General features: G+C 49.0%; 1 protein-coding gene across 1 annotated transcript in view; it reads right to left on the bottom strand.

Annotated features, from left to right (window-relative positions):
* Positions 1-26,554, bottom strand: part of ankar (ankyrin and armadillo repeat containing) — a 306,667-nt gene that overhangs the window by 24,812 nt on the left and 255,301 nt on the right. Inside the window, exons 16-18 of the mRNA XM_085984217.1 lie at positions 9,642-9,748; positions 6,889-7,011; positions 1,945-2,103 (exon numbers count right to left, since the gene is read on the bottom strand). Coding sequence (XP_085840343.1) covers positions 1,945-2,103; positions 6,889-7,011; positions 9,642-9,748 — 389 coding nt within the window. The remainder of the gene's footprint in view (positions 1-1,944; positions 2,104-6,888; positions 7,012-9,641; positions 9,749-26,554) is intronic.

Below are 26,554 nucleotides of genomic sequence, written 5' to 3' on the forward strand. Positions count from 1 at the left end.
ACTTCTTGTGGCACTGGATCCAGGTCCTGGGGACAACACTCATGGCACTAATAGCTTGAGCTATCTCCTCCCACATCCTTATGGCGTTCTGCCTGGAAGGGCTCCTGCCCCCCCTGCAGGTAGAGGACCAGCCTTTGTCTTTGAAACCCTAGAACCAAGGCCTCCAGTGCCGCATCTGAAAACCTCCTCGCCCTCTCTCTTGCCTGTGGGGCCATGGCTCTCTCCACTCTCCCTACAATGACAATGAGGTGCTTCTGCAACAAAGCAACTCCCCTTAACTCCTCTTTACATAGTGCAGAGGCCTAACTTTATTGGCTAGTAGACTGCACCCGATATTTTCCCCCTGTTCAGCGCTAAGCCAATCAGCAAGGCGTTTAGTGCTGAGATCAACGCGCCAATCATTATAATGAGCAAGCAGCACAAATGTTGTGTGCTGCCTGCACCACTTTGAACGGGCGCAGGCCAGAAGGATGCGGGAGGAGATCGTTCAAGCTGCCCGTGTCTGTTTTCCGGCATTATTACATTTCCAGGCAATTCTTCTTTGCCGAGAAAGTGAACTTTCCAGAATGATAAAACACGCCAAAAAAGGCCCAGAAGCTAATCAGTAGCCTGAAATGACAAACCAGCAACTAACCTGTAAGTTCTGCATAATCACTTTAAATAGCACTGGTGAGGAGCCTTCCTGCAAGTTAGCACCATGGGGGAAAAATTCAGTTGGTTTGCACCTCCCGTTAGCGCCTTAAGAGGGCGCTAATGGGGCGCAAAGCAACTAGCGCCCGGGCGCGGCGATGTTTGCGCCACTCGCGAAATTAACTAGACATTTTGCAGCGGCGCTAAACACTACCGCCACAATCTCCTGCACCGGAAGATCGTGACGTCAGTCGAGTGCGCAACGCCCCGGACCGGATATTGAGTAGCACCCCCTGCCTTACCACCTGCCGTTAGCAACGACAGGTTGAGGGGAGCGTTTTGCAGTCAGGAAGAGACTGGGGGAGCGCTATTTAAAGGCGACTGCTTCCTGCCTTTTTTTGTTGGTGACATTTTTGCACCACGCATTCTGAGAGAGAGAGAGAGAGAGAGAGAGAGAGAGAGACTTCTGGAGAGATTCAACGCTGTGTGAAGGATTTTTGGGTACTGAGCAGCACTTTGCAGGTTCATTTTGATTTGCCCTTCCTTGTATCGATTTAGAAGAGACTGTGCGGGTTGCACTCTGAGCTCTTTCCCCGGGTCTCTCCATTGTTCATTCCAGCAGATTTGATGTACAGGTCTCTCCAGGCCAAGATTCAAGGCTGCAATGAGCAGGATGTGGATGGAGAGCAAGATCAACCCTCCCCTTTAAGAACTGGCTGGCGCCAGTGTGTCTGTGTTCCATTGCTGACTGACCTCACATGAGCTTCGCCAGCGCTCTGAGGTAGCGCCTCGCTCCTCGGTCTTTGCACCTTAAGACAGGTGTTAAGCGCCTGCTTTAGCGCTCCAATCACCTCCAGGAGCGATAAAAGCCAAGTTTCCCGTCAGAGGCGATAACTAGCGCCAGGTGCTAAACTTTGCGCATGGCCGATAATGGCGCCCAAATGGGGTGATACTGAATTTTTCCCCCCATGTGTTGCTGGCTGAGCTCAGCATGTGGCGAGTTAGGCACTGGGGTGGACCAAAATCAGAAGTAGGCCCTGCAAGAAGCGCAGGACCCTAATTTAAATAAGTTACTCACTCTTATAGATTCTTGTGTGCACTCTTGACATCACTGGATAAGCTTGATCCAATATGGTGGGTAATGTACTTCTGGCTGGAAATGTGTGTGCACTTCCTGCTCACCATGTTGGACGCTTAGGGGGCCATTTAGTGCCCAAAAAATGGATGCTGTGCAATCGAATTTTTAGGGTGTAGAGATGATTAGTCAGACAAATAAATTGGTTGGCTTGGGAGATTGTTCTCCTGGAAGAATACCTGAAACGCAGCATTGGCCTGATCCAGCTCTTTTGGAGACTGCAGAAAATCTGTGTATAGTGACACCTCAATGCCCCCATATTCACGTATCAGAAACTGTTGCTTTGTATTGTTGAATGCAAAGAGGGCTAAACCACTGCCTGCTCGTAAACCGACGTCCTGAAAAACAACAGGTAAATAATAGTTAAGTGCAATAACATTTTACCTGTCATTAGACACTTCAATAGAATTTAATACAGTAAATGCAGAAACTATTAGAGACTTATCACAGAAATCACAGAAACCCCACAGTGCAGATAGAGGCCATTTCGGCCCATCGAGCCTGCACCGACACACATCCCACCCAATCCCCGTAACCCCTACACCAACACATATCCCCATTTAATCCCCCTAACACTAAGGGTCAATTTATCATAGCCAATCAACCTAACCCGCACATCTTTGGACTGTGGGAGGAAACCAGAGCACCCGGAGGAAACCCACGCAAACACGGGGAGAATATGCAAACTCCACACAGACAGTCGCCCGAGGCCGGATTCGAACCCGGGTCCCTGGCGCTGTGAGGCAACAGTGCTAACCACTATGCCACCGTGCTGCAATTAGTTTAATTGATTGTGGAAAAATATTTTCATGAAAGTGAATAATATGCATTTATATCTACTGTACATAAAGGAATTGGACAACTGAAATCTGTTTAACTTGTTAAAAAATGCCTATGCTTTATACGTACAGATATTTTTAATTATACAATGACTCCTGTAGAGATGTGCCTATCACCTTTAAAGCGTTGCACACCTACTTCCATTTTGAGTCATGGCCGATGAACTTATGGAAAAGTATCCACAGAACCTGCTGCTCATGTATTTCACATTCACTACATTAATTTCCCTGTGTATGTTTTTTAGCAAATAGACAACGCGTATTGTGGGAATACCTACTTCGCATACTTTCTTCTTTACAATTTTATCCCCATACCACTTCCTCTGAAGCTGGTTACTCATGCTGAGATATGGTAACAGAGACACTGCTAACCCATTGAGTGGCCATTCTTTATGTGTGACTCTAGACAGTGACTGGATATTCAAGCATTGTGGACATCCTAGACATGTCTGTTCTTTCTTTACCTGATATTTACACACACTGTCAAAAGGAGTTACTGGACAGGGCATCAGCAAACTGTCCTTTATCTCTTTCTTCTCTCTTTGAGGGGGTTTGAAACCAAATGTAGTGTCTCCACTGCCAATTTGACTAAGGTCAGGTAGCAAAGCATGGCCCAAGGAGTTAACTGGAGCCCTATCCAACCTGTATGGTTCAGTTCTGCTCTAGAATTTCCTGTGGCTCATATCGTAAACAGTTATGGACCTAGAAATTCGTTAGCCCCCGAAAACGTGCACGGGATCGCGATGTGCGATCACCCTGCGCCCGTTCAAAGGAATGCAGTCAGCACATGAACTTCATGCTGCCTGCTGATTAGCATGACTTCGGCATTCAGCCCAGTGCTGAACGTACTGCTGAATGGCTGAACGCTCAGCAGGGGGCCCTTATGTGAGACTGCCACCAGTGAAAGCTAGCATGCACTTCTTAAAGGCAGCCTGCACCTCTTAAAAGGGAGGTGCATTTTGCCTGCAGCAGCTCATTCAACTGGCTGGGGAAGAGAGTGAGAGGAGGAAAAAACAAAAATTATGTCACAACAGGGGAGAGAGCATGCACCAAGGTTCTCCGGTGCAGCACTGGAGGCCTTGGTGCAGGAGGTCAACTCAAGGAGAGAGGTGCTTTTTTCACAGGGGGCTAGGAAGCCCTCCAGGAAAATGTTTGAAGTGTATTGGGAGCAGATAGCTGCTGTGGTGAATGCCAGCCATTTAGCCCCAAGGAACTAGTGCAGGAAGAAGTTTAATGACCTCACACAAGTGGTCAAGGTCAGTGAATTCATCTTCAAATGCCATATCTCATCATCTGCACCACTAGCCTCACACACTGCTCAATGCACCAGATCCCCATCACTCACCTACCAACAATCTCTACCAAACATGACTTATACCTCACATTCATAGCTTCACCTCACTCTCACACACATACCACGGTTGCAAGCCTCATGCACACATCTCACAGCTTGCACACTGTCAGCTAATCAACCACGACAGGCATATCATCCAAACACATTGCACCACACTCAATGACTCACTTCCCTTTCTCTTGCAAGAAAAGGTGGCTCACAATTGACGGTAGCAGGACCTAACCGGCGGGGGACAGGCGCACTTGCATAACCTGACCCCCATGGAGGAGACGGTGCTGGCCATTCTTGGTAGGGGCATCGTTGAGCCCGTGGCCACCAGCGGGGCAGAAGGAATACAAAATGCCGGTATCCTAATACATAATCCTCAAAGCCATGTGCACGTTCCGCCTGCTTCTCTCTGGTCAGAGTGAAGATAATGAACTCCCCTCTCCTGGCATAAAGAGCATCTGTCACCTTGCTTATGCAGCAGTGTATGGCAAACTGGGAGATGTTACAGATATCGCTTGCTCCAGCCTGGAAGGATCCTGACTCAAGGAAATTCAGGGCCATGGTCAACTTCACAGCCACAGGCAGCATTTTTGTAGGAATTAAACAGCGGGGTTGGGGTTATTGTCTCTGGCCAGTCAGAAGCCTCTGAGCTGTTCCAGGGACCCCTGTGCGGTTTCGAAGCGCTCCCCTATTCCTGGTTCTGACCGCCGGACTTATTCGGTAGCGATGTGGACAGAAAACGTGACTCGTGGTTTGGGTGCAAAACAGACCAGTATTTATTGAAATAAAAGGAAAGAAACAACTTAAAATGGAATCGATACAGCACTTTTGCTTAACGCAGTACACTCAGTGTCCACTAGAGCGCTCCTTGCTCAGTGCAACACTCCTTTAAATACAGCACTTTTAAATACAGCCACTCAGTGTCCACTGGAGCACTTCTCTGCTAGGTGCAACACCCCTTTTTAATACAGTTTTAAATATAGAAACACCTTGCTCACTACAGCACCTTTGCTTAGTGGCTTTTACTTAAAACAACACTTTAGTACAGCTGCTTTCAGTGTTCACTACAGCCTTATCTGCTAGTGCAACACTGTTACTTAAATAGGGGAGGAGAGAACGGACACAACGAGGGAAGATCGACTAAAATCACAGTTCTAACAAAATTCCCACTTAATTCCCACCCCTATACCTATTCTAAGTTGACTTGTAAAAGGCCAGAAAAATATATGCTCACCAATGAAAATGCCTCCTCCGTGCCCTGCGATCTTTGATCTTCACTGCCCCGAAGTAAAAACACCCCAGTATTTTAAAAGTAAACTGCTGGTGTTCCACTTCTTCAGGCAGGCTCCCACATTGTAGAGAGCATGGAGGCGAGGCCACAGAGAGAGAGATGGCTTCTGAGAAGCTATCTTTTATACCCCAATTTGGGGCCGAAATGTTCCCGCCCAGATCCGGATGTATCTGGGCTAAAACAAAAGGGATCCAAGTTGCCCCATTGTCTAGGATGGGTTTGGATGAATTACCCATTCATTTAAACTGTTCCTTTTCTCAGTTTAAATGTGTCAATCGTTGTCTGTGAATGGGCTTTCGAATAAAGCTGCAGTGGTTTGAATGTGTCTTCATTGTCTGTGATGGGCCATCGAATAAAGCTATTTCCTTGATTGCTTGAGTAAATAGCCTTGAAGGTATTGTAAACAGAAAGCCATTGTCCTTGTGGTCAGACTGAAACCAGTCTCAAGTGGTTAATCCTTCTGTGTAGCAGTTTCTGTAAACACATCGATTGTCTCTGCAGGGAGGGGAAACTCCCTGAACTGCCTTTGTTTGGCAGTCTGGTCAGCCATCTTTGATCTTCACCTTTTTCACAGACACACACACAAGCTGCCTTTTCAAGTCCTTTGTCTTTTGCCATGTGGTCTGGCGGCCATTTTGATCCCCTGGATTTTTTAAAGGTATATTACCCAGGTATTCTTTAACCAAAAATTAATCTTCAGAATTGTAGGAAATTTTGAAATTATTGCGAAATCCTACAGGTCCTTGCCATGGTGTGAGGCTACAGGTCTGGTTGTTAGACATGGCAAAGTTCTGTGAGCACCTCCTTCATAAAGCGCAGATGCCTCACCCACTGCTCCTGGCCTTCCTGTTGAGAGCCTTTCTCCCTCTCCTTCTCGCCCCTCTGTGAACAGCTTGTCCTCTTCTTCGCTGACTCTGCTCCATCTCCCTGTCATGCTGCAGGCCAAGGGAGATGGCAACTAGAGCATCCATGACTGGGAGCAAGTGGTCTGACCAGAACCCTTGAAGTCAGAAGCAAGGCCTTCTCCACTTGCAGCACCAGTCCCTGTCATTTCACCAACTTTAAACAGCTCTAGAAAGCTCGAAACACTTCCACAAACTTACAGAGAGCCAGTAGAGATTAATCAGCAACTAACTGTAGAGTGGTTGATGATTCCTTAGCGCTGGTGGGGGGGTTCTTGCTGCTGCTGAACGGATGTTCAGCTATGTGAGGTTAAGACAGTGTGTTAGCTCCAGCGTCGAGGACAAAAATGGCAGCACTGGCATCAAATCAGCACGCTGATTAACGTCATGATCCGCTTACTCAACATACTTCCAGTGCATGCTCCTAACGCCCACACTCACCAAGATGGCATCTGCCGAGGTATGCACCAGACGTGTGTCTGCACGGACACCATTTTCGTCACAAAACGGCAACCGTAGCGCCAATTTTTCACCGCTAGAGCCAAATTTCTAGCCCTTTTTTTTTTATTTACAGCAAATTTAATCAAAGATAAGATTATGTAAAGGAGAATTATTGTAATAGGGATTTTCCACATTAAAATGTGATTGGATGAATGAGATATTAAATTAATTTAAAACGACAAAGTGCTGTGGAATTCCAATTGTGTTCCTTAAAATTTTCTATACCATACTACTTTACTACAGCTTACTTTGTCATCAGCTTTAAGATGATTCAATACAATCTTGTAGGTGAAGCCCTGTTTCTCCTTTAAGACCTTCTGTAATTCACTGTTTCCCAACACAATGCAGGCCAAGCTGTAGATCACTTCAACCTATACACAGAAAATAATTGTGGATATTATTGACAATTATTAAAATAAAAAATATCCTTTCTAAGCAGTTTTTTAAATGCATATATTCATATTGGCCCAGAAATTCGGGTCGGTGGCTTCCCGCGGGTGCAAGCCCCCGACCTGCACTTACCTACCGTGCCGGCCGTTGAGCTGTGGGCCCGCGTGGGATTCCGATCCTGGGCCGCCTCCAACTGCCGGCGTGCAGTGCTTGCGTATCCCAGGGGCGCAGTTAGTTCAATGCATCCCCTGGGATCACGTGGGCCATGGAGAGCCAATGGTAGCAGGGAATGCTTCATTCATAAGTTTGACAGGAAGAGCTGTTAAACCTATAAATACTATAAGCCCCAAAATATCACTAAATCTTCAAATACATTTTTTTTTAAATCACATTTTAAAAATAACTACTGAACATAACCAGGCACTGTGACTAACACACAAAACAGGTTAAGAGTCTGCATCACAAATCACAGCAGTACACTGTAGCAAAATTTTAAATATGGAAATCTCAGTATCATTGTTTGAAATGAAAAACTACACTCTCTGTTTATGGCAATTCTGAGTGTAGCTATAGGAATGCTCAAATAAAACCAAATATTTGGGGTAGTAATTCCTCCCCAAACGCGTGAGTACGGAAGGGGTACTCGCGTCTGGCCGGAGGAAATGCCGGTTTTCAGCATGCACAGCGCATGCGCTGAAAACCGGCATTTCCTCTCCTCTAACCCAAGAGGTGAAGAGGCTAGCGCGTGCGCTGTAGGGGGCAGCGCGTGCGTCTTGGATTTCCTCTGTTTTGGGGGATTTGCGCATGTGTAAAGGCCTCCGGTCTTTACGCTTGTAAAAAGCACACGTAAGTATTTATTTTTACAGGTAAGTGGTGTTTTAGTGCAATTTAGAATTTTTTTTTCCACAGGTTTATTATTTTAAAGAATCTACAATAAAGTAAGTTTAGTTTTAGACCCTTTTTATTAAAAATTTATTTTTTTCAAAAAAAAAAATTATTGTTTAAATTATTTTTTTTAACTTATTTATACTTAATTTAATGATTGGGATGTTTTTTAAAATTTTATTTAAAGTTTAAGTAGTGTTTTGGGGTGCAGTACTTCTCATGTGTTTGACAGTTCTTACTCTCAAACTTATGAATGAAGTTTCCCCTCCCCTGATTGGCTGAACAGTGCTCACCTGATCCCAGCCGGCACATCGCACTAACTACGCCGCTGGGTCAGGTTAGCACAGCGCGCCGACATCAGAACCTGGCCACTGAAAGGAAATCCACTGCGGGCCAGGTTTCAGATGTCGGCGCGCCGGGTAAGTGCACATCGGGGGCTTGCACGCGCGGCAAGCCCCCGACACCAAGTTCTGGGCCAATGATTCATAGCAGGCATGTCTCCATATCTCAAAATTGTGGCTGCAACTAGTTTTAAAGAAAATAAATATCATATAAGACAACAGCTGATCATGCCTCATAAAATTCCCTTGAGCAAAATTGAAAAAACATATTCTTTGGGGACAAATGTTAAATAAACATACACTGTATGTGTGACTCTTAGACTGTTGCTCACATGAGGGGTAAACACTGACATGTTGTAACTTCTATGTATTTACATGTAAACTATCAGCTCATCTTAAAACTCTTTTGGGCCTAAATTCCTCAGTGTCCCAAACTGGGTGCAACACACAAAGAGACCAGAAGCCCAAAGCTAATTAGTGCTTTGTCCTCATCAGAATAATCGGGTGACCTGCAGGCGCCAGTCAGGTAACCCCCCGGTGCAGCTTGCCTGTCGGATGTTATGAATTTTGGCCCATGCCGAGGCCCAGAGGTAAGTCCAGGAGGGAAGGAGGTGCTCGGGAGGGAATGGGCGGACCAGTAGCAGCCTGAAGTTGTTTTTGTGCAGCCAGAAAGAGCACTCCTGCTACTTGCGACAGCTAAAAATACTAAACATTTTCCATGTTTTTGGCCCTTTTTTGAGTGGCCTCAAGCGGTTCCTTTAAGGATCACTGGTTAGGCTGCTCAAGACACGAAAATGCCAGTCGGAGCTTGCGCATCGCAATTTACGTGTCTGGGTCTGAAATGAGCAGAGGAGCCTCATTTCAATATTGAAATGAGGCTCCTCTGCTCATTTCAAGAGGTCATCAGAGCCCCTAAAAAAGTCCTCAATCAATTTAGCAGTGATCTGAACTCCCATGCAGATCGGGCATGGGCCTCTGCACTGCTAAATTGGTTATTGTTGCACCTGTTTTAAGCCTATAAAATAGGTGCAACAGTGTAAGTTTGGATCCTTTATCTCACATTTGTGTGCAACCAACATTTGAAGAACATCGCGTCTAATTGATTGGTTCTAACATCTTTCAGTCTCATTCTTCAATTGAGCTGAGTGGTTCATATTGATCACCTCTAACTCTAGTGAAAACAGCTGATTTTTCTGCTAATGACAAGCTGACATATGGGCTGAAACAGTCTCAACTTAAAAATTTACAGTTGGCATCTATGCAATGATCTAAGTGCTATAGACTTTAGTCTGTGATCTTTGAATTTTTCTCTGGAGTAAATTGCTCCATTGTTACCACGAGTAAATACAGTTTTGCCAATGTAATAGCCCCTTGTCTCTTGTTACCTGCACTTGAGGAGAATGTGTACCATAAAGCAAATAAACAAGTACATCCATGCCGCCTTCTTCTGTAATTTTATGTTGACTGATGGGATTATTTTTGTGTGCAACACCTACAAAAGACAAACAGACACATCAGTTCTATTTGTATGTTTAAGTACATAATTTGCAGGGATAATTGGATAAATTAATTCCATTGTCATTTCTTCACCTATATGCGAAGTGATTGAGAGTAATATTTTTGGCAGGAATTTTAATGCGTCCGTGCGTGCGTGATTGGAGGCAGGTCGGAAGTAAAAGTGGAAATAAATCGGAGCGGGCCGGGAACCTGCCATCAACCCGCCTCCTTGCGCCTTTAACTTGGGCGCGTTTGCCAGCGTGGCAGCAACCCAAACGGCAGGGACGGGTGACCTAATTTAGATCATTATCACCTTGTTGTCAGACATTTAAACGTGTTTTTAACCAGACCTTTTGAATTTCACTGCATGACCACAGGAATCAAGCAGCTCGGGAACCATGTCTGTCAAGCTGAGGTGGAAGTTCAGTGGCCATTGATCGAGGTCAATGCAGAGCATGGAAAGCACAATAAATACTGTCACCTGACACCTGCTTACTTTCCTAAAGGAAGTGCTGTTGCTGAGTGCATTCTCAGCAAATATTTAAGTGTCCAGAGTTTGCAAGTCTTTTATGCAAATTTGGAAACCACTCTCAACTCATAGATACTACCTAGCACACCATTAACAGATTGCTTCTCTGATCTCTACTTGACCTGCCATCTATTACATCAGCATGGGTGCCATTTATACTGTCTCACCTTGGTCCTCAGAATCGGACCAGGATAAGCTCCAACACCAGCAGCAGCAGGCACATCAGCAGCAGCAACAACAACAGCACCAACCTCCACCTGATGCTCACAGGACAGAGGGCATCAGCGCAGGGCTGCACCATGCCAGAGGTGATCCCCCAACACAGGGTATACAGGCAAAGGATGCGCTTCCTCAACATGACTAAGCAGCATTGTCAAAGGAGGCTCAGACTAATGTGACAGGTCGTCGCAGACATTTGCAGCTTGCTGGAGCAAGATCTGCTACCCAGAGGTCCTGGTGGACGCGCCATACCAGTGGCTGTCAAAGTCACCAGCGACCTCAACTTCTTTGCCTTAGGCTCCTTCCAGAGATCTGCAGCAGACATTTGCGGCATCTCGCAATCGGCTCCCCACAGATGCATCACACAGGTCACCGATGTCCTGTTTGACAAGTCAGCCAATTATATCAACTTTGCCACTGATGAAGCCAGTGTTACTGAGCGGGCGCTGGGCTTTGCCACTCTGGCTGGCTTCCCACGGGTGCAGGGCATCATTGACTGTACACATGTGGCCATCAGGGCATCCCATCATCACCCAGGAGTGTTTGGGAAATGCAAGGGCTTTCATTCCCTCAATGTGCAGCTGGTCTGCAACCATAGGAAGATGATCATGCATGTGTGCGCCAAACTCCCTGGCAGCTGTCATGTCTCTTTTGTCATGCACCAAACCACCCTAACTCAGCTCTTCATACCTCCAAACAGACTTTCCAGCTGGCTGCTTGGAGACAAGGGCTATCCACTGAAGATGTGGCTCATGACGCCCTTAAGGAGGCCAAGTACTGAGGCCGAGGAGAGATGTAATGAAAGCCACATCTCCACCAGATGTGTCATAGAGCAAACAATAGGCATGCTGAAAATGCACTTCAGATGCCTTGACAGATCTGGAGGAGCCATTGAGTATGCACCAGCCAAGGTATCTAGAATCGTTGTCGTCTGCTGCGCACTGCACAACAGAGTGCAGCAGCGAGGATTAACACTGCATGAGGAGCAAGGCTCTGAGTGCACAGCCTCTTCGGAGGACGAACAGGAGCATCAGCTGGGAGACGAGGAGGAGCAGGAGGAACCTGAGGGCCGAATGCTACAAGCACCCGAGCACATTGCTGCCCGAGAGGCCAGGGATGGCCTCATCATGGCCAGATGTACTTAACTTCCTGCATTACACCCATATGGCTGCCACAGGTTCCCCCCCGCCCCCCCAACAACAACACTATAAAGCATCTCTAAAATGCCATTTCTTTCACTGACACCCATTGCTGGAGGTAACGCTATGTCTCACCATTCACTCCAACTCACTAAGCCACTTCTAAAGTAGCAGACAAAATTGGCCAAGTGGTGAAAATAAATAGTTTCATATGTGACAGAAGAGTAACAGAACCTTAACAGAAACACTTCTTTAAACACCCACGTGCTTACCTTTGTGCATCTACATCTGTGTCATCTTTTGCTTACGCGTGCTTCTACGAGGTGCAACCCCCTGTGGCTTCAGCTGAGGTGGAGGCAGCCTGCTTACATCCCTGCTGCAATTGTGTAGACACTTTTGGCAGATGTCCTCTGGGTTTTGGAGCCTGTGATGGCCCCGCCAAAGTCTGCTCCTCCTGCGACTGTGCAGGGGCAGACTCAGCCATCTTGATCCCAGGAGGCATCTGGCGCACTGCCTGAGGGGGAGGCAACAGGGGGCAAATGTGAGCGCTTTGAGAGGAGCCCTCACTTCCATGTCCTCTGCCACCATCATCCCTCTCATGGTCCACCCGCACTTCCCTGCTAGCAAGGATCTGGAGAGCACCTTGCTACATAGCAGTGGGGCCATGAGGACCCAAGTCTACATTGATATCCCTCCTAAAGAGGAGGCCTATGAGCCTCTGCCATCTGTTCTCCATAGATAGCACGTGCTCATGTGAGTGGTGCATTAGCTGCTTCATGCAGGTGGCCATCCTTTCCATGGAAGAGCCTACAGTCGGCATCGTCTGCAACACGGTGGTGCTCATGTTGGAGATGGACTCCTCCATCCTCTACACATTTGCAGACATTGCAGTCACAAAACCTGTCAGAGCCTCCTGCACTTCTTCCTGCACCGCCAGGATCGCCCTCTTTCTCGATGGCCCCTGAGGTTCAGTGTCTGCATGCAGCTGAACAGAGCTGGGAGCATCCTGCACCCTCCGGTGAGGAGTCTCCACTGCTGTCCCTGTCTCCACCATCTCCTCTTGCTCACTTGTGACTTATGAGGCACCAGGTGAGACCACTACTCTATCTCGCGTATGGCCCACCGAGGTGTGCATATCTGTGCTGGTTCTGGGTGTGCTTAGGTCTGGTGACGGTGCACCCTCAGAAGCTGGAGGCTCCTCTGAGGAGTCGTCTTCCTCTTCCGCCTGGACAGTGGTGGAGGGGGGCTCTTGATGGACCTGTGGGTAAAGAGATTATTTAGAAATGTCATATGAAGAATGGGTACCGATACTATTATGCACATGATGAACATTCACTGGTTGCTGACATCAGTCCCCATATGAGTGACTGCTGTATGCCATGTGGCTGTATGAGATGTAATTCTGTCACCAGGTTGCTGAGAAGTCCCCCTCTCTCCATCTCCCACCGTCAGCTGCTCTGCAACTCCTGAGACCTCCAGGACGACCTCCTCTGCTGGAGTCAATGTGGCGAATGATGGAGGGCCACCTCCAGTTCTCTCCCTCTCCCTCTTATTGTGGGCTCTCTTCTCCTGCAAGGAGGGAATCAAGAGATGTTTGAGTGAGAGTGATGGCATGAGTGTAAGGAATGTGTGGGTTACATCTTTAGAGGGTGACTATGAGGGAATGTGGTGCCAATGCCAAAGTTTCAATGCAAAGTGGCCTCCTTGTGTGTTGTCAGTTGGTATGATTGCATTAGGATGAGGGTGAGTGTGAGGGGTGGTTAGAGTGATGGGGATATGATTATGTAGCTAGAGAGAGAGGGATGGATGGATGTGCAAGGTATGTTGGTTTGAGTGATGATGTGCAGGAGTAGGTGTGGGAAGGCAGAGTGATGGGGATGTGATGAGAGGCACAACAGGATGAAGTTGAGTGTGGCTTTGCACTCACCTTTCCTGATCTAATGAGATCATTGAAGTGCTTCCGGCACTGCACCCTGGTCCTCCTCACCTCATGCCTGCTGTTGACCTCCTCTGCTATCTCCAGCCAGGCTCTTGTGGTCTCCTAGGGAGGTCTCTTGCGCCCATCAGAAGGGAAGAGGACCTCTCTGTGTCCTCTGACTCCCTCCACAAGCATATGCAGGGAGTCATCTGAGAACCTGGGTGCAGCCCTCTGCCTCTGTGAAGCCATGTGTGCAAGGCTGAGCAGTAAGCAGATGCTGAAATGTACAGCCTGCACACTCCTAGATGAATCTTCAAATGCAATGTGGCCAAGGCTGCTTTAAATATCCAGGCTGGAAATGAGTCATCAATGACGTCATCAGACCCGCACCATTTAATAAGGCCAGGAACATAGGAACATGAGTAGGCCATTCAGCCCCTCGAGCCTGCTCCGCCATTCAATGAGATCATGGCTGATCTGTGATCTAACTCTATATACCCGCCTTTGGCCCATATCCCTCAATACCTTTGGTTAACAAAAAGCTATCAATCTCTGACTTAAAATGAACAAGTGATCTAGCATCAATTGTTGTTTGTGGAAGTTCCAAACTTCTACCACACTTTGTGTGTAAAAGTGTTTCCTAATTTCACTCCTGAAAAGTCTGGCTCTAATTTTTAGACTATGCCCCCAGTCCTAGAATCCCCAACCAGCGGAAATAGTTTCTCTCTATCTACCCTATCTGTTCCCCTTAATATTCTGAAAACTTCGATCAGATCACCCCTTAACCTTCTAAATTCTAGGGAATACAACCCTAATTTGTGTAATCTCTCCTCGTAACTTAACCCTTGATGTCCGGGTATCATTATGGTAAACCTACACTGCACTCCCTCAAAGGCATTCTAAGGTGTGGTGCCCAGAACTGTTCACAGTACTGCAGGTTTGGTCTAACCAGGGTTTTGTACAGCTGTAGCATAGCTTCTACTCCCTTGTACTCCAGTCCTCTGGATATAAAGGCCAGCATTCCAAAAGCGTTTTTGATTATTTTTTGTACCTGTTCATGACATTTAAAAAAAAAAAAATTTATGGGATGTGGGCGTCGCTGACAAGGCTAGCATTTATTGCCCATCCCTATATATATATATATCTCGAGGAGCATAAGCGCTGGCATGGACTGGTTGGGTCAAGTGGCCTGTTCTGTGCTGTATATCCTATGTAATCCTATGGACTGTTCTCATGCAGATCACTGGGCCTCCAGTTGCATTGCCCCAAACCAGTCATATGGCTGAAGAGAGATCCAATGAGATGGCTTCCTCTCAAGGTGGCTTTTTATTTTATTTGTTCCTGGGATGTGGGCGTCGCTGGCAAGGCCAGCATTTATTGCCCATCCCTAGTTGCCCTTGAGAAGGTGGTGGTGAGCTGCCATCTTGAACCTCTGCAGTCGGTGTGGTGAAGGTACTCCCACAGTGCTGTTAAGAAGGGAGTTCCAGGATTTTGACCCAGCGACGATGAAGGATCGCCGGTATACTTCTAAGTCAGGATGGTGTGTGACTTGGAGGGGAACTTGGAGGTGATGGTGTCATTTTAATGATCTATGTACCTGAACTCCCAAGTCTCTTTGGACATCCACTGTTTTTAGCTTTTCACCATTTAGAAAGTACCCTGTTCTATCATTTTTAGGTCCAAAGTGGATGACCTCACATTTGCTTACATTGAAATCCATTTGCCACAGTTTTGCCCATTCACTTAATCTATCAATATCACTTTGTAATTTTAAGCTTTCATCTACAATGCCGCCTGTAAAGTCCGCGCCTCAATAATACACGGACTTCGGGAGAACAGTTTAACAGGTACTTTACTGAACAGGAGGGCAACGTCAGACTGAAATACAGAAGCCTGCTAGGGCCTTTTATACAGGGGTGGTCACTGCCAGTGCTGCAGTCTAAAACCAGTTCTTCCCTTAAAGGTACGTACACAACAATTCCTCCCCTTTTAGATAAACAGTACATAACATTCATTTAACAACTAAATAATAACTAATTACAAGGAGGCTTCCTGATCCTGACTGGATAGCACCTTTCTCGAGTATCCTGTTCTTGCGGCGGAGCTGATTCTGGTTCATTGTCATTGGTTGGTTCGTCAGCTTCCAATACCACTGCTTCTGAGGTAGACACAATCTGTACTTCGGGTTGATTACCAGGTGCACCTTCTCGTGGTATGGGTTTGGCTTGTTCCTGTGACTCTAGAATCTGGTCAGCATGGCGCCTCACAATGCTCTCTCCAACGTCCACTGTGTACATTAGTGGTCCCTGCTGTGTGCATATCGTTCCTGGCTGCCATTTTTCTGTTCGGTAGTCACGGGCCAAGACTGGTTGCCCTATCTTGAAGCTCCGGGTTGGCTTCTCATTTATGTGCTGGAATTGCTTATCCTCAACATCTCGTCTTATGTTTGGTTTGAGCAAATCCAGGCGACATCTTAGCCTTCGGTTGAAGAACATTATGGCTGGAGCTTGGTTGGTGACTGCATGTGTCGCATTCTGGTAAGCAAACAAGAAATTATCTACCTTGTGTTGTAGTGGTATGTCATCATTATACATTGCCTTTATTGCCTTTTTAAAGGTCTGAACAAACCTCTCAGCCAATCCATTTGTGGCTGGATGATTTGGGGCAGATGTGTAATGTTTCACCCCATTATTCCTCAGAAACCTCCGGAAATCCTCGGACACAAACTGTGGCCCATTGTCGGAGCAAATCTGTTCTGGCAAGCCATTCCTGGCGAAGATGGTCCGTAGGACTGCAATAGTTTTCTCCGTGGTGATGGAGGACATTTTGATGACCTCTGGCCATTTCGAATGGGCGTCCACAGCGATTAGAAACATTGGCCTAGAAATTCAGTTGCGTGCGCCAGCCGTTAGCGCCTTAGGAGGAGTAGATCTCGAGCGCTAGGCACTTAGCGGCCGGGCGCAGGGCGATCTGCGCCTACGCCCAACTTCAGTAGACATTTAGCGCCGGCGCAAAGTGTTTGTGCGCGCTCAGCTGCGCGCACAGCTTATGATGTCATTTCGTCGTGCAACGCCCTTTGTGCGCCCCAAACCGGAACTTCAGTCGCGCCCGCCCAATGTGGGCGTGGCGGTGCTAAGAACTGTGAAGTGGAACGCAGCAGAGGCCCTGCGGGCCTTGGGGAGCGCTAATTAAAGGGCACTTACACTGAACTATAAAGGCCAGCCATTTTGCTGCAATGACTTTTGTGCAATGGATTTCTGGACAGAGACCAAGGAAGAGACCTTACTGATTTGGCCCAACATAGGAGAGGTATTTTTGGCTTCTGGCCAGAGCTTGGAAATTTGCCTCATTGTGATTTCATTGTTTGCAAGTATATTATGGGGGCTGCATGGGGTTCCAACCCTCAGTTCCAGCATTATGTGCGAAGGGCTCGCAGACGCTGTGTGAGAGGGGCAGCCATGCCTAGACGCAGAGGGGGCATCAGGCGTCGGCAACGTAGGCCTTACCCACTCGGAATACCGCCAGCAGGTGTCCTATCTCACCATGACTGCCGCGCAGTGTGTTAAGAGGCTGCGCTTCAGAAGGGAGGTGGTCGCAGAGATCTGCCAGCTGCTTCACAGAGATCTGCGTCCACAGCTGATGTGCAGGACGTCTCTGTCGGTGGAAGTGAAGGTCACGGTGGCTCTGAACTTTTATGCAAGCGGCTCCTTCCAAGCCGCTGCTGGGGACATAGCTAACACATCCCAGTTCGCCGTGCATCGCTGCATCCGGCAGGTCACCGATGCCCTTTTCACAAGGAGACACCAATTCATCTCCTTCCCCATGACCCTGGAGAGGCAGGAGCAGCGTGCAGTCGGATTTGCGAGGATCGCGGACTTCCCCATGGTGCAGGGCGCCATTGACTGCACGCATGTGGCTTTGCGGGCACCTATCGACAATGCCGAGGATTACCGCAACCGGAAGGGCTACCATTCCCTCAATGTACAGCTGGTGTGTGACAACAGGCAGCGCATCCTAGCTGTCAATGCCTGCTTTCCAGGCAGCAGCCACGATGCATTTATCCTGCGCCAGACTACTGTGGCTGACATGTTCCAGGCACAGCCTCCCCCAAGAGGATGGCTTATCGGGGACAAAGGCTATCCTTTGTGTACATGGCTCATGACCCCGCTCCACGTGCCCAGGACCCCTGCTGAGGAGGCATACAACGAAAGCCATCAAGCCACAAGGAACATCATAGAGCAAACGATTGGCGTCCTCAAGCAACGGTTCCGCTGCCTGGATCGCTCCGGCGGATCTCTGCAGTATTCGCCGGATAGAGTCTCCCAGTTCGTCGTCGTTTGCTGCATGCTGCACAACCTGGCTATCCGCAGGACTCAGGCACTGCCACCTCACGTTGGACCACCACCTCAGGAGGAGGAGCAGGAGGACCATGAGGAGGAGGAGGAGGAGGAGGAGGAGTACCAGCCCAGGAGGGAGCCACAAGGTCCAAGGGCCGTCCGTCGGCGGCTTATTGAACGACACTTCTAGGCCCCCTGTCAGGGAATGGCTTGTGGCAATGAAGGGACATGAATGCAGCCGCTCCGCAAGCCCTCAGCCGGTTAACGCAACAACCACTTCAAACATCACACATGGACAAGCTGAATAAAGAAAAAGCTTTATTGAACAAACTCAGGGCCCTTCCCACATGAAACCCAAAAACAGACAACACCCCCAAAAAACAGTCAAACACATGACTCACTCCCACAACCTGGGGAGGAATAACAAAACTTTTCCATCCAAATGGCCTTCATCCTCAGCCTTACCAAAACAACCCCCCCCATAGACAACACAACCACCCCCATATAAAAAAACTTTTGGCAACACACTCTACTTTGTGTGCCGAGAGGGCGAGTCCTTGTCCAGCCTTTTCCGGCCCCTGGCCGACCTGCTGCTCCGCCTCAACCTAGGCCCTGTGGGTGCTGCAAGGCTGGGGGAAGGCTCCTGAGGGGCACATTGCGTGACGGCAGATGCCCTTGGGGGTCGGCCTAGATGAGCTCTGGCCCTCGAGGGGCCGGCTGCTGACTGCTGCAGCTGTGGCTGGGCAGCATCAGTCTCTCCAGCAGCTCGTGGCAGCTTCGCTGGGGGAGTGGCAGTGGCGGCTGCAGCAATGGGGGCAAGCTGGCTGATGCCAGGCGCTCGCTGCTCGCCTGAGACACTGGCACTCGGCCGGGCTGGCACTGCAGCAAGTGCAGCAATCTGCTGAAGGCCAGACCGCTGTGCTGCTGCAGCGCGGCGGGTGCCCTGGCGATGCCTGCCTGACACAGCGAGTGTGGCAGCAGTGAGTGCCTGTACTGCCCTGGTCTGTGCCCGCATCAGACCAGCCAGTGACTGCACGGCACCACTGATCAACTGGCCACTCGCTGCCTGTGCTGCCCTGAAGTCGTCCCGACTCGCGTCCTGTGCTGCCCTGAATTCGGCCCGACTCGCGTCCTGTGCTGCCCTCAATTCGGCCCGACTTGCGTCCTGTGCTGCCCCGAATTGTTCGAGACCCCTGGCCTGTGCTGCCCCGAGTTGTTCGAAACCCCTGGCCTGTGAGGCCCCGAAATCGGACACACTATGAGCCAGGGACTCGATGGCCTCAGGCAACCGTGCCACAACCCCCATGAACTCGGTGTGCCGGCGATCCGAGTCCGCGGACATTTGATCGAGGAGGCGCACCTCCTGGGCGAGGACCGTCTCCGGACTGGAGGCCGGACTCTCCCTCTGGGGAGAAGGCCGCCGAGCTGGCCGACCCTTCCCGCGTGGCTGGACGCCACTGGGCCCAGCAACTACACTCCCCTGCAACACTTCCCCCCTCTGGGGAGAAGGCAGCCGAACTGCCCGACCCTTCCCGCGTGGCTGGATGCCACTGGGCCCAGCAACTACACTCCCCTGCAACACTTCCCCCCTCTGGGGAGAAGGCAGCCGAGCTGCCCGACCCTTCCCGCGTGGCTGGACGCCACTGGGCCCAGCAACTACACTCCCCTGCAACACTTCCCCCCTCTGGGGAGAAGGCCGCCGAGCTGCCCGACCCTTCCTGCGTGGCTCGACGCCACTGGGCACAGGAGCTACACCCCCCTGCAACACTTCCCCCTGCCTCTCCTCCAGGGAAGACGTGTCCCGTCCATTGCCATCCCCTGGCGCGGATGAGTGTTCCCCCGAGGGGCCGCCTTCCTCTTGCTTCTCCTCGTCCTCCTCTTCCGAGGGACTGTCACTGGCAGCTTCAGGGACCTCCTCCTCACCAGCTGAAAGCAGGAAGGCACAAGAGTAGCTTTAGAGTGAGGACAGGGCGTCAGCGAGGGAGGCATGAGTGGTGGCATTCAGCGCATTGGTCGGACAGTGGCAAAGGATGTAGATCTGAAGCGCAAGGGGAACGAGAGAGGTCCAAAAGGTCATGTCCTTACCATTGGGGCCCAGCACAGGGTCGGCATCTCCACATGCAACGGGCCCAGCACAGGGTCGGCATCTCCACATGCAATGGGGCCAATCAGCTGGCCACCCATGAGTCGACCCACGCGCTCCTCCAGGTCACTGAGCTGCTGGAACTGGGGACGGCCTCCCCCGGTGGCAGTCCAGCTCCTCAGATTCTGGGCCAGCTTGGCCTGCAAGAGAAAGGACGGCCTCTAAGTACAGTGTGGTGCCCTGTTGTTGTGTGCACTGCCTCCCATGGTCGAATAGCTTGGCCAGTGTGGTGCCCTGTTGCTGTATGCACTGCCTCCCATGGTCGAATAGCTTGGCCAGTGTGTAAAGTGCAGAAAGTGCAATTGATGTTCATGCCAGTGCCATAGCTGCTGGATGAGGGCTGGCCATTCGGGCTTTGAGGTCCCTTTGCCCATAATGTGAGGTGCACATGCAAGGATGAGGAGGACACTGGAAAGGGTACTCACCCTGACAATCCGAGTGAGGTCGTTAAACTTTTTCCGGCATTGGACACCAGTCCTGGGGACATCGCAGGTGGCTGTGACCCTCTGGGCGATATCCCTCCAGGCTCTCCTGTACACCCTGGTGGCAGGCTTCTTGCCACTGTCCGGGAACAAGATATGGCGTCTCCTCTCCAACGCCCTAACCAGCACCTTTAAATCATGGGCAGAGAAGCGCTGCGCTCGCTCACGGGCCCTCTGCATCCTTCCTGGCGCTATTTCTCTCCAGCAGCAGTGTTTAGGCCTAGCTGGAGGGCTGCAGTATCCAGGGCGTGGCAGCAGACCAAGTCGACCCTTCCCCCTTTAAGAGCTGGCCGGCGCCAGGGTGTCTGCTGTCAATCAAGACATGACCGCACCTGCGCTGCGCCCGGCCTCGGCGGTATCAGTCTGCACCGCCGGCTTAGCGCCTAAAGATAGCCGTGCATCGCCAGTTTTAGCGCTCGAGCAAACTCCTTGGCCAAAGCTACTGAATATCGGCGAAGTGGCCTCCACTTTCCGGCGGGCGCAAACTTTAGCGGCCGCCCGACTTTACCGCCCCAAAAGTGGCTATACTGAATTTCTAGGCCATTGAGTCCATAAATGGACCAGCAAAATCAATGTGTACCCGTTGCCATGGAGATGAGGGCCACTCCCATGGATGTAGCGGAGCCTGTGGTGGAGCGTTTTGGACCTTCTGGCATCCTGTGCATCTCTTGGTCATATCCTCGATTTCTTTATCGATTCCCGGCCACCACACAAACACCCTGGCTAGGCTCTTCATTTTTACCCCTCCCAGATGACCCTCATGAAGCTCATTGAGCACTCTATCTCTCAACTTGGGTGGAATTACCACTCGGGATCCACACATCAAGGTTCCCCGGCACACTGACAGCTGTTCTCTCCTTGGCGAGAATGCTGGCAACAGTGAGTCGCCATATGCTGGCCATCCCTTCACCGTCAAATCATAGACCCGAGAGAGTGTCGGGTCATTTCGGGTTTCCTTCTCTATACTCGAGTTTGTAACAGGCAAACATTCGACTATGGTCGCATGGAATATCTCAACAGGGTCCACTGCAGGTGCTTCTTCTACCGTAAGCAACGGTAGGCGCGACAATCCATCAGCGTTTCCATGCTGTTTCGTACCCTTGTACTCTATGTCGTACTGATGTGCCCCTAGAAAAAGTGACCATCTTTGCAGCCGTTGCGCCGTCATCACCGGAACGCCCTTCTTTGTGTTGAAAATGGAGACCAGGGGCTGATGATCAGTCAGTAGGGTGAATTTCTGCCCGTGCAGATAGTGATTGAACTTCTTCACCCCCCACACCAGGCTGAGGGCCTCCCTGTCAATCTGGGTGTAGTTACGCTCGGCTGAGGTTAGCGAGCGTGACGCAAAGGCTATTGGCCTCTCTGAACCGTCACGGAATTTGTGTGACAGTACTGCTCCAATGCCGTAGGGTGACGCATCACATGCCAACCGAATCGGTAGTGTTGGGTTGTAGTGGGCCAATACTTCTTTTGAAGTGATTAGGCATTTACATTCCTGAAAGGCACGCTTACACTCATCACTCCATTTCCATGTCACTCCAGTTTGCAGCAGGGCGTTCAGTGGGTGTAGAATTGTAGATAAATTCAGCAAGAACTTATGGTAGTAGTTCACCAACCCGAGGAATGACCTCAGTTGCGACACATTTTCCGGTGCTGGAGCCTTGACTACAGCCTCAATCTTGTCCGGTGACTTATGCAACCCTTCCTCATCAATCATGTGGCCACAATACGAGATTTGTCTCCTGAAGAACTCGCATTTGGGGCGGTTGGCTCGTAGCCCATATTCCTGTAATCTCGTTAACACCTGCTCCAGGTTGGCAAGGTGTTCACTGTCATTTTCGCCCGTAACCAGGATGTCGTCCAAATAACACTGGGTCCCCGGGATTCCTTGCAGGACTTGTTCCATCGCCCTCTGCCAAATAGCCGGGGCTGATGCTACCCCGAATACCAGTCGATTGTACTGGTAAAGGCCTTTGTGAGTGTTTATCGTGAGGTATTTTCTAGATGCTTCTTCCACCTCCATTTGTAGATACGCTTGGGCCAGATCAATCTTTGTAAAACGTTTCCCTCCAGATAGTGAGGCGAAAATATCTTCTATCCGCGGAAGTGGATACTGTACTGTGTGCAGGACTGGGTTCACAGTCACCTTGAAGTCCCCACAGATGCGAACCTTCTTTGGCTCCCCAGGCGTGCTGCTCAATGCTTTCTTCATTACAGGAACGATGGGTGTGGCCCACTCGCTCCAGTCCACCTTGGACAGCACACCCGAATGCTCCAGACTCTCCAGTTCAGCTTCAATGGCTGAGCGGATCGCGTATGGCACCGGTCTGGTCTTAAAAATTTTTGGGTTTGCGTTATCTTCAATCTTTATGGTTGCCTTTACTCCTTTTAGAGTCCCAAGTCCTTGTTGGAACACCTCTTCTGCGTCAGATAGAATTTGTGACAGACGTCCAGGTGCGACCTCAACATCCTTTTTGTCAGTCACAGTTAGCGCCTGAATGGAATGCCAATCCAATTGTATTTTTCGGATCCATTCACGTCCCAATAATGGTGGTCCTCCATCTCGTAGTATATACATATATAGTTTCTGTGTTTCCTTGCCGTTATATTTAACTGGAACCCTTATTTTTCCTCTGGGGTAGACCTTTTGCCCCGTGTATGTCTTCAATACAATGGACGTGTCCTTTAAGGGTATGTGTGAGAATAGCCGCTCATAGTCTCGTCGATTCATGACAGTTAGGGCTGATCCTGTGTTCAATTCCATCTTTACTGGGGACCCTGCTATCATGAGAGTGACCCAAATGGTTCAGTGATCCTCCTTTGCGATCACGTTGTGTAACTTTAGACAACTTAGTCTCCTGCTCCCGGAGTCCTTATCACTCTCCCGATCTTCCGAACTACTGTCTGTCAGTTTCTTTACTTTCCTGTACTGTTCCTTAGTAGTTCTTGTCGTGTTGGTTTTCTTTCCCGACCTGCAGACTCTTGCTATATGCCCCATTTTTCCGCATTGCCTGCATACTTTGTCTTTAAACCAGCAGTCCTTCTGCTCATGGGTTGTTCTGCCGCAGCGATAGCACTTTTCTGCTCCATACGCCATTTCGTTAGCGCTGTATTCTTGTGGTTTCTGTTGTATTTCCGCAGCGCCCCGTGCTGCTGCTTCGTAGGATACTGCCACGCTGAAAGCCTGTTCTAGCGTCAGGTCCTTTTTTGAAAGTAGTCGTTTCTGGGTTCCTTCACTCTGGAGCCCGCAGACAAATTTATCCCGTAAGGTGTCTGCCAGTCCTGCTCCGAACTGGCAGTGCTTCAATAACTTGCGTAGTTCCGTAAGGTAGTCAGCATTGCTCTCATCTTTGTGCTGGTTTCTTTTATGGAACTTGAATCTTTCTGCTATCAGCAGCGGTGTAGGGTTGAGGTGTTCCTGTAAGATATTAACAATCTCCTCAAAACTTTTCTCCATTGGTTTAGCTGGGGTAATTAAATTCCGCAATAGGCCGTACGTACTCGCGCCCATCAAATTCAATAATACCGATGTCCTCTTTCCATCGGCCACCTCATTTGCCTTGCAGTACACTTCAATTCTTTCCACATACGTGGGCCAGTCTTCTACCTCGTTGTCGAAAGCAGTGATACTGCCACTTTTCGGCATCTTGGGTGATTTAAAATGGCGCCTCCCGCGCTGTTTCTTCTTCCCCAATGGAATAAAATGGCGCCTCCCGCGCTTTTCCTTCTTCCCCAACGGGATAAAATGGCGCCTCCCGCGCTTTTCCTTCTTCCCCTTGCTGCCACGCTGCTCCTAGCGTTCTACAGGGTAATGGCGGCGACCCACGGCTTCGGCGCATCTTGCTTTCCTTCCCCCTGTTTATTTTCTCTCCGCTGCCCGGTTCTTGAGCACCGACCGCGCCCTGTGCGCTCCACCCTCTCTCTCTCTTGTTTTCTTTTCCTGGCGACGCTGCGCGGCCTGTTTTGTAGAGCCGCTCGATCGAGCTTGAGCCCGCCGCAGTCTGGAAGGGTCAGCGCACTACCTGCTACCAACACGATTTGCTGGAACACCTTAACTGGGGAGCCAAGCACAGCTCTCCACAGTCTCTCCCGCAATTCTCCGAACACCGATGAATCCTTTGGGCGGTTGCCCGCGGTCGACGCCTGTTGCTCAGACTACGACCTCCAAGAAACCTCCTCTCAGGGCGAGATCCCCGTGAGATGATGCCACACTGCAGGTGAGTTCGAACTCACTCGTCGCCACTGTAAAGTCTGCGCCTCAATAATACACGGACTTCGGGAGAACAGTTTAACAGGTACTTTACTGAACAGGAGGGCAACATCAGACTGAAATACAGAAGCCTGCTAGGGCCTTTTATACAGGGGTGGTCACTGCTGGTACTGCAGTCTAAAACCAGTTCTTCCCTTAAAGGTACATACACAACACCGCTTATATTTGTGTCATCGGCAAATTTGGATATAAGACTTTCTATGCCATCATCTAAGTCATTAATAAATATTGTGAATAGTTGAGGCCCCAACACAGATCCCTGCGGGACACCACTAGTCACATCCTGCCAATTTGAGTACCTACCCATTATCCCTACTCTCTGTCTCCTGCCGCTCAGCCAATTTCCTAACCGGGTCAATAATTTGCCCTCAATTCCATGGGCTTCTACCTTAGGTAACAGGCTCTTATGTGGGACTTTATCAAATGCCTTCTGGAAGTCTATATAAATAACATCCATAGACATTCCCCTGTCAACTACTTTAGTCACCTCTTCAAAAAATTCAATCAGGTTTGTCAGGCATGACCTACCTTTCACAAATCCATGCTGGCTCTCTCTGATCAACTAAAAATTTTCGAGGTGTTCAGTCACCCTATCCTTAATTATAGACTCGAGCAATTTCCCGACAACAGATGTTAGGCTAACTGGTCTATAATTCCCTGGTTTCCCTCTCTCGCCATTCTTAAAAAGCAGAGTGACATGTGCAATTTTCCAATCTAAAGGGCCGGTTCCTGAATCTAGAGAACTTTGGAAGGTTATAGTTAGGGCATCTGCAATGTGCTCACCCACTTCCTTTTAAACCCTGGGATGGAAACCATCTAGCTCTGGGGATTTGTCACTCTTTAGTGCCATTATTTTCTTCATTACTGTTAATTTACTTACGTTAATTTTATTGAGTTCCTGTCCCCGATTCAATATTAGTTTGTTTGGGATTTCCGGCATGCTATCCTCTTCTTCTACTGTAAATACTGATGCAAAGTAATTATTCAACATGTCTGCTATTTCCCCATTGTCATTGACATTACCACTTTCAGTTATTAAGGGGCTCCTGACCATCCTCTTTTTCCTAATGTAACTGTAAAAATTCTTCATATTGATTTTGATATCCTTTGCAAGTTCCCTTTCATATTCTCTTTTTGTAGCTCTTACTATCTGTTTTGTGATCCTTTGCAGGTCTTTGTATCTTTCCCATTCGCCAGGATCTGTGCTATTTTTTGCATTTTTGTATGCCCTTTCCTTTAGTTGCTGTCTCTTACCTCTTTAGTTGTCTATGGTTGTTTTTTTGCCAAGTGGAGCTCTTGCCCCTCAGGGGTATAAACTGATTCTGTATCACGTTAAATTCTATTTTAAACACCTCCCACTAATCTTCTGTCATTTTACCCATTAATATATATGCCCAATTTACTGTGGACAGTCTCTGCCTCTTCCTGTTGAAGTTGGTCTTACCTAAATCTAGAATCTTAGTATGTAGCTGTTTTGCAATTCTCCCTTTCAAACGCTACGTTGAACTCAATCATGTTATGATCACTATTTGATAAATGTTCACGCACAGTTAGGCTGTTAACTAAATCTGGCTCATTATTCATTACTAAATCTAATATGGCTTGCCCCCTTGCTGCCTCTCGAACATATTGTTGTAGAAAACTATCCCGGACACACTCAAGAAATTCACTACCTTTCTGACAGGTGCTAGTCTGCTTTTCCCAATCTATATGAAAGTTAAAATCCCTCATTAAAACCACCCTGCCTTTACTACATGCTTGTCT

Source organism: Somniosus microcephalus, chromosome 4 (assembly GCF_052327205.1).
Source record: "Somniosus microcephalus isolate GS21.2 chromosome 4, FLI_Smic_1.0, whole genome shotgun sequence".
Lineage (NCBI taxonomy): Eukaryota > Metazoa > Chordata > Chondrichthyes > Squaliformes > Somniosidae > Somniosus > Somniosus microcephalus.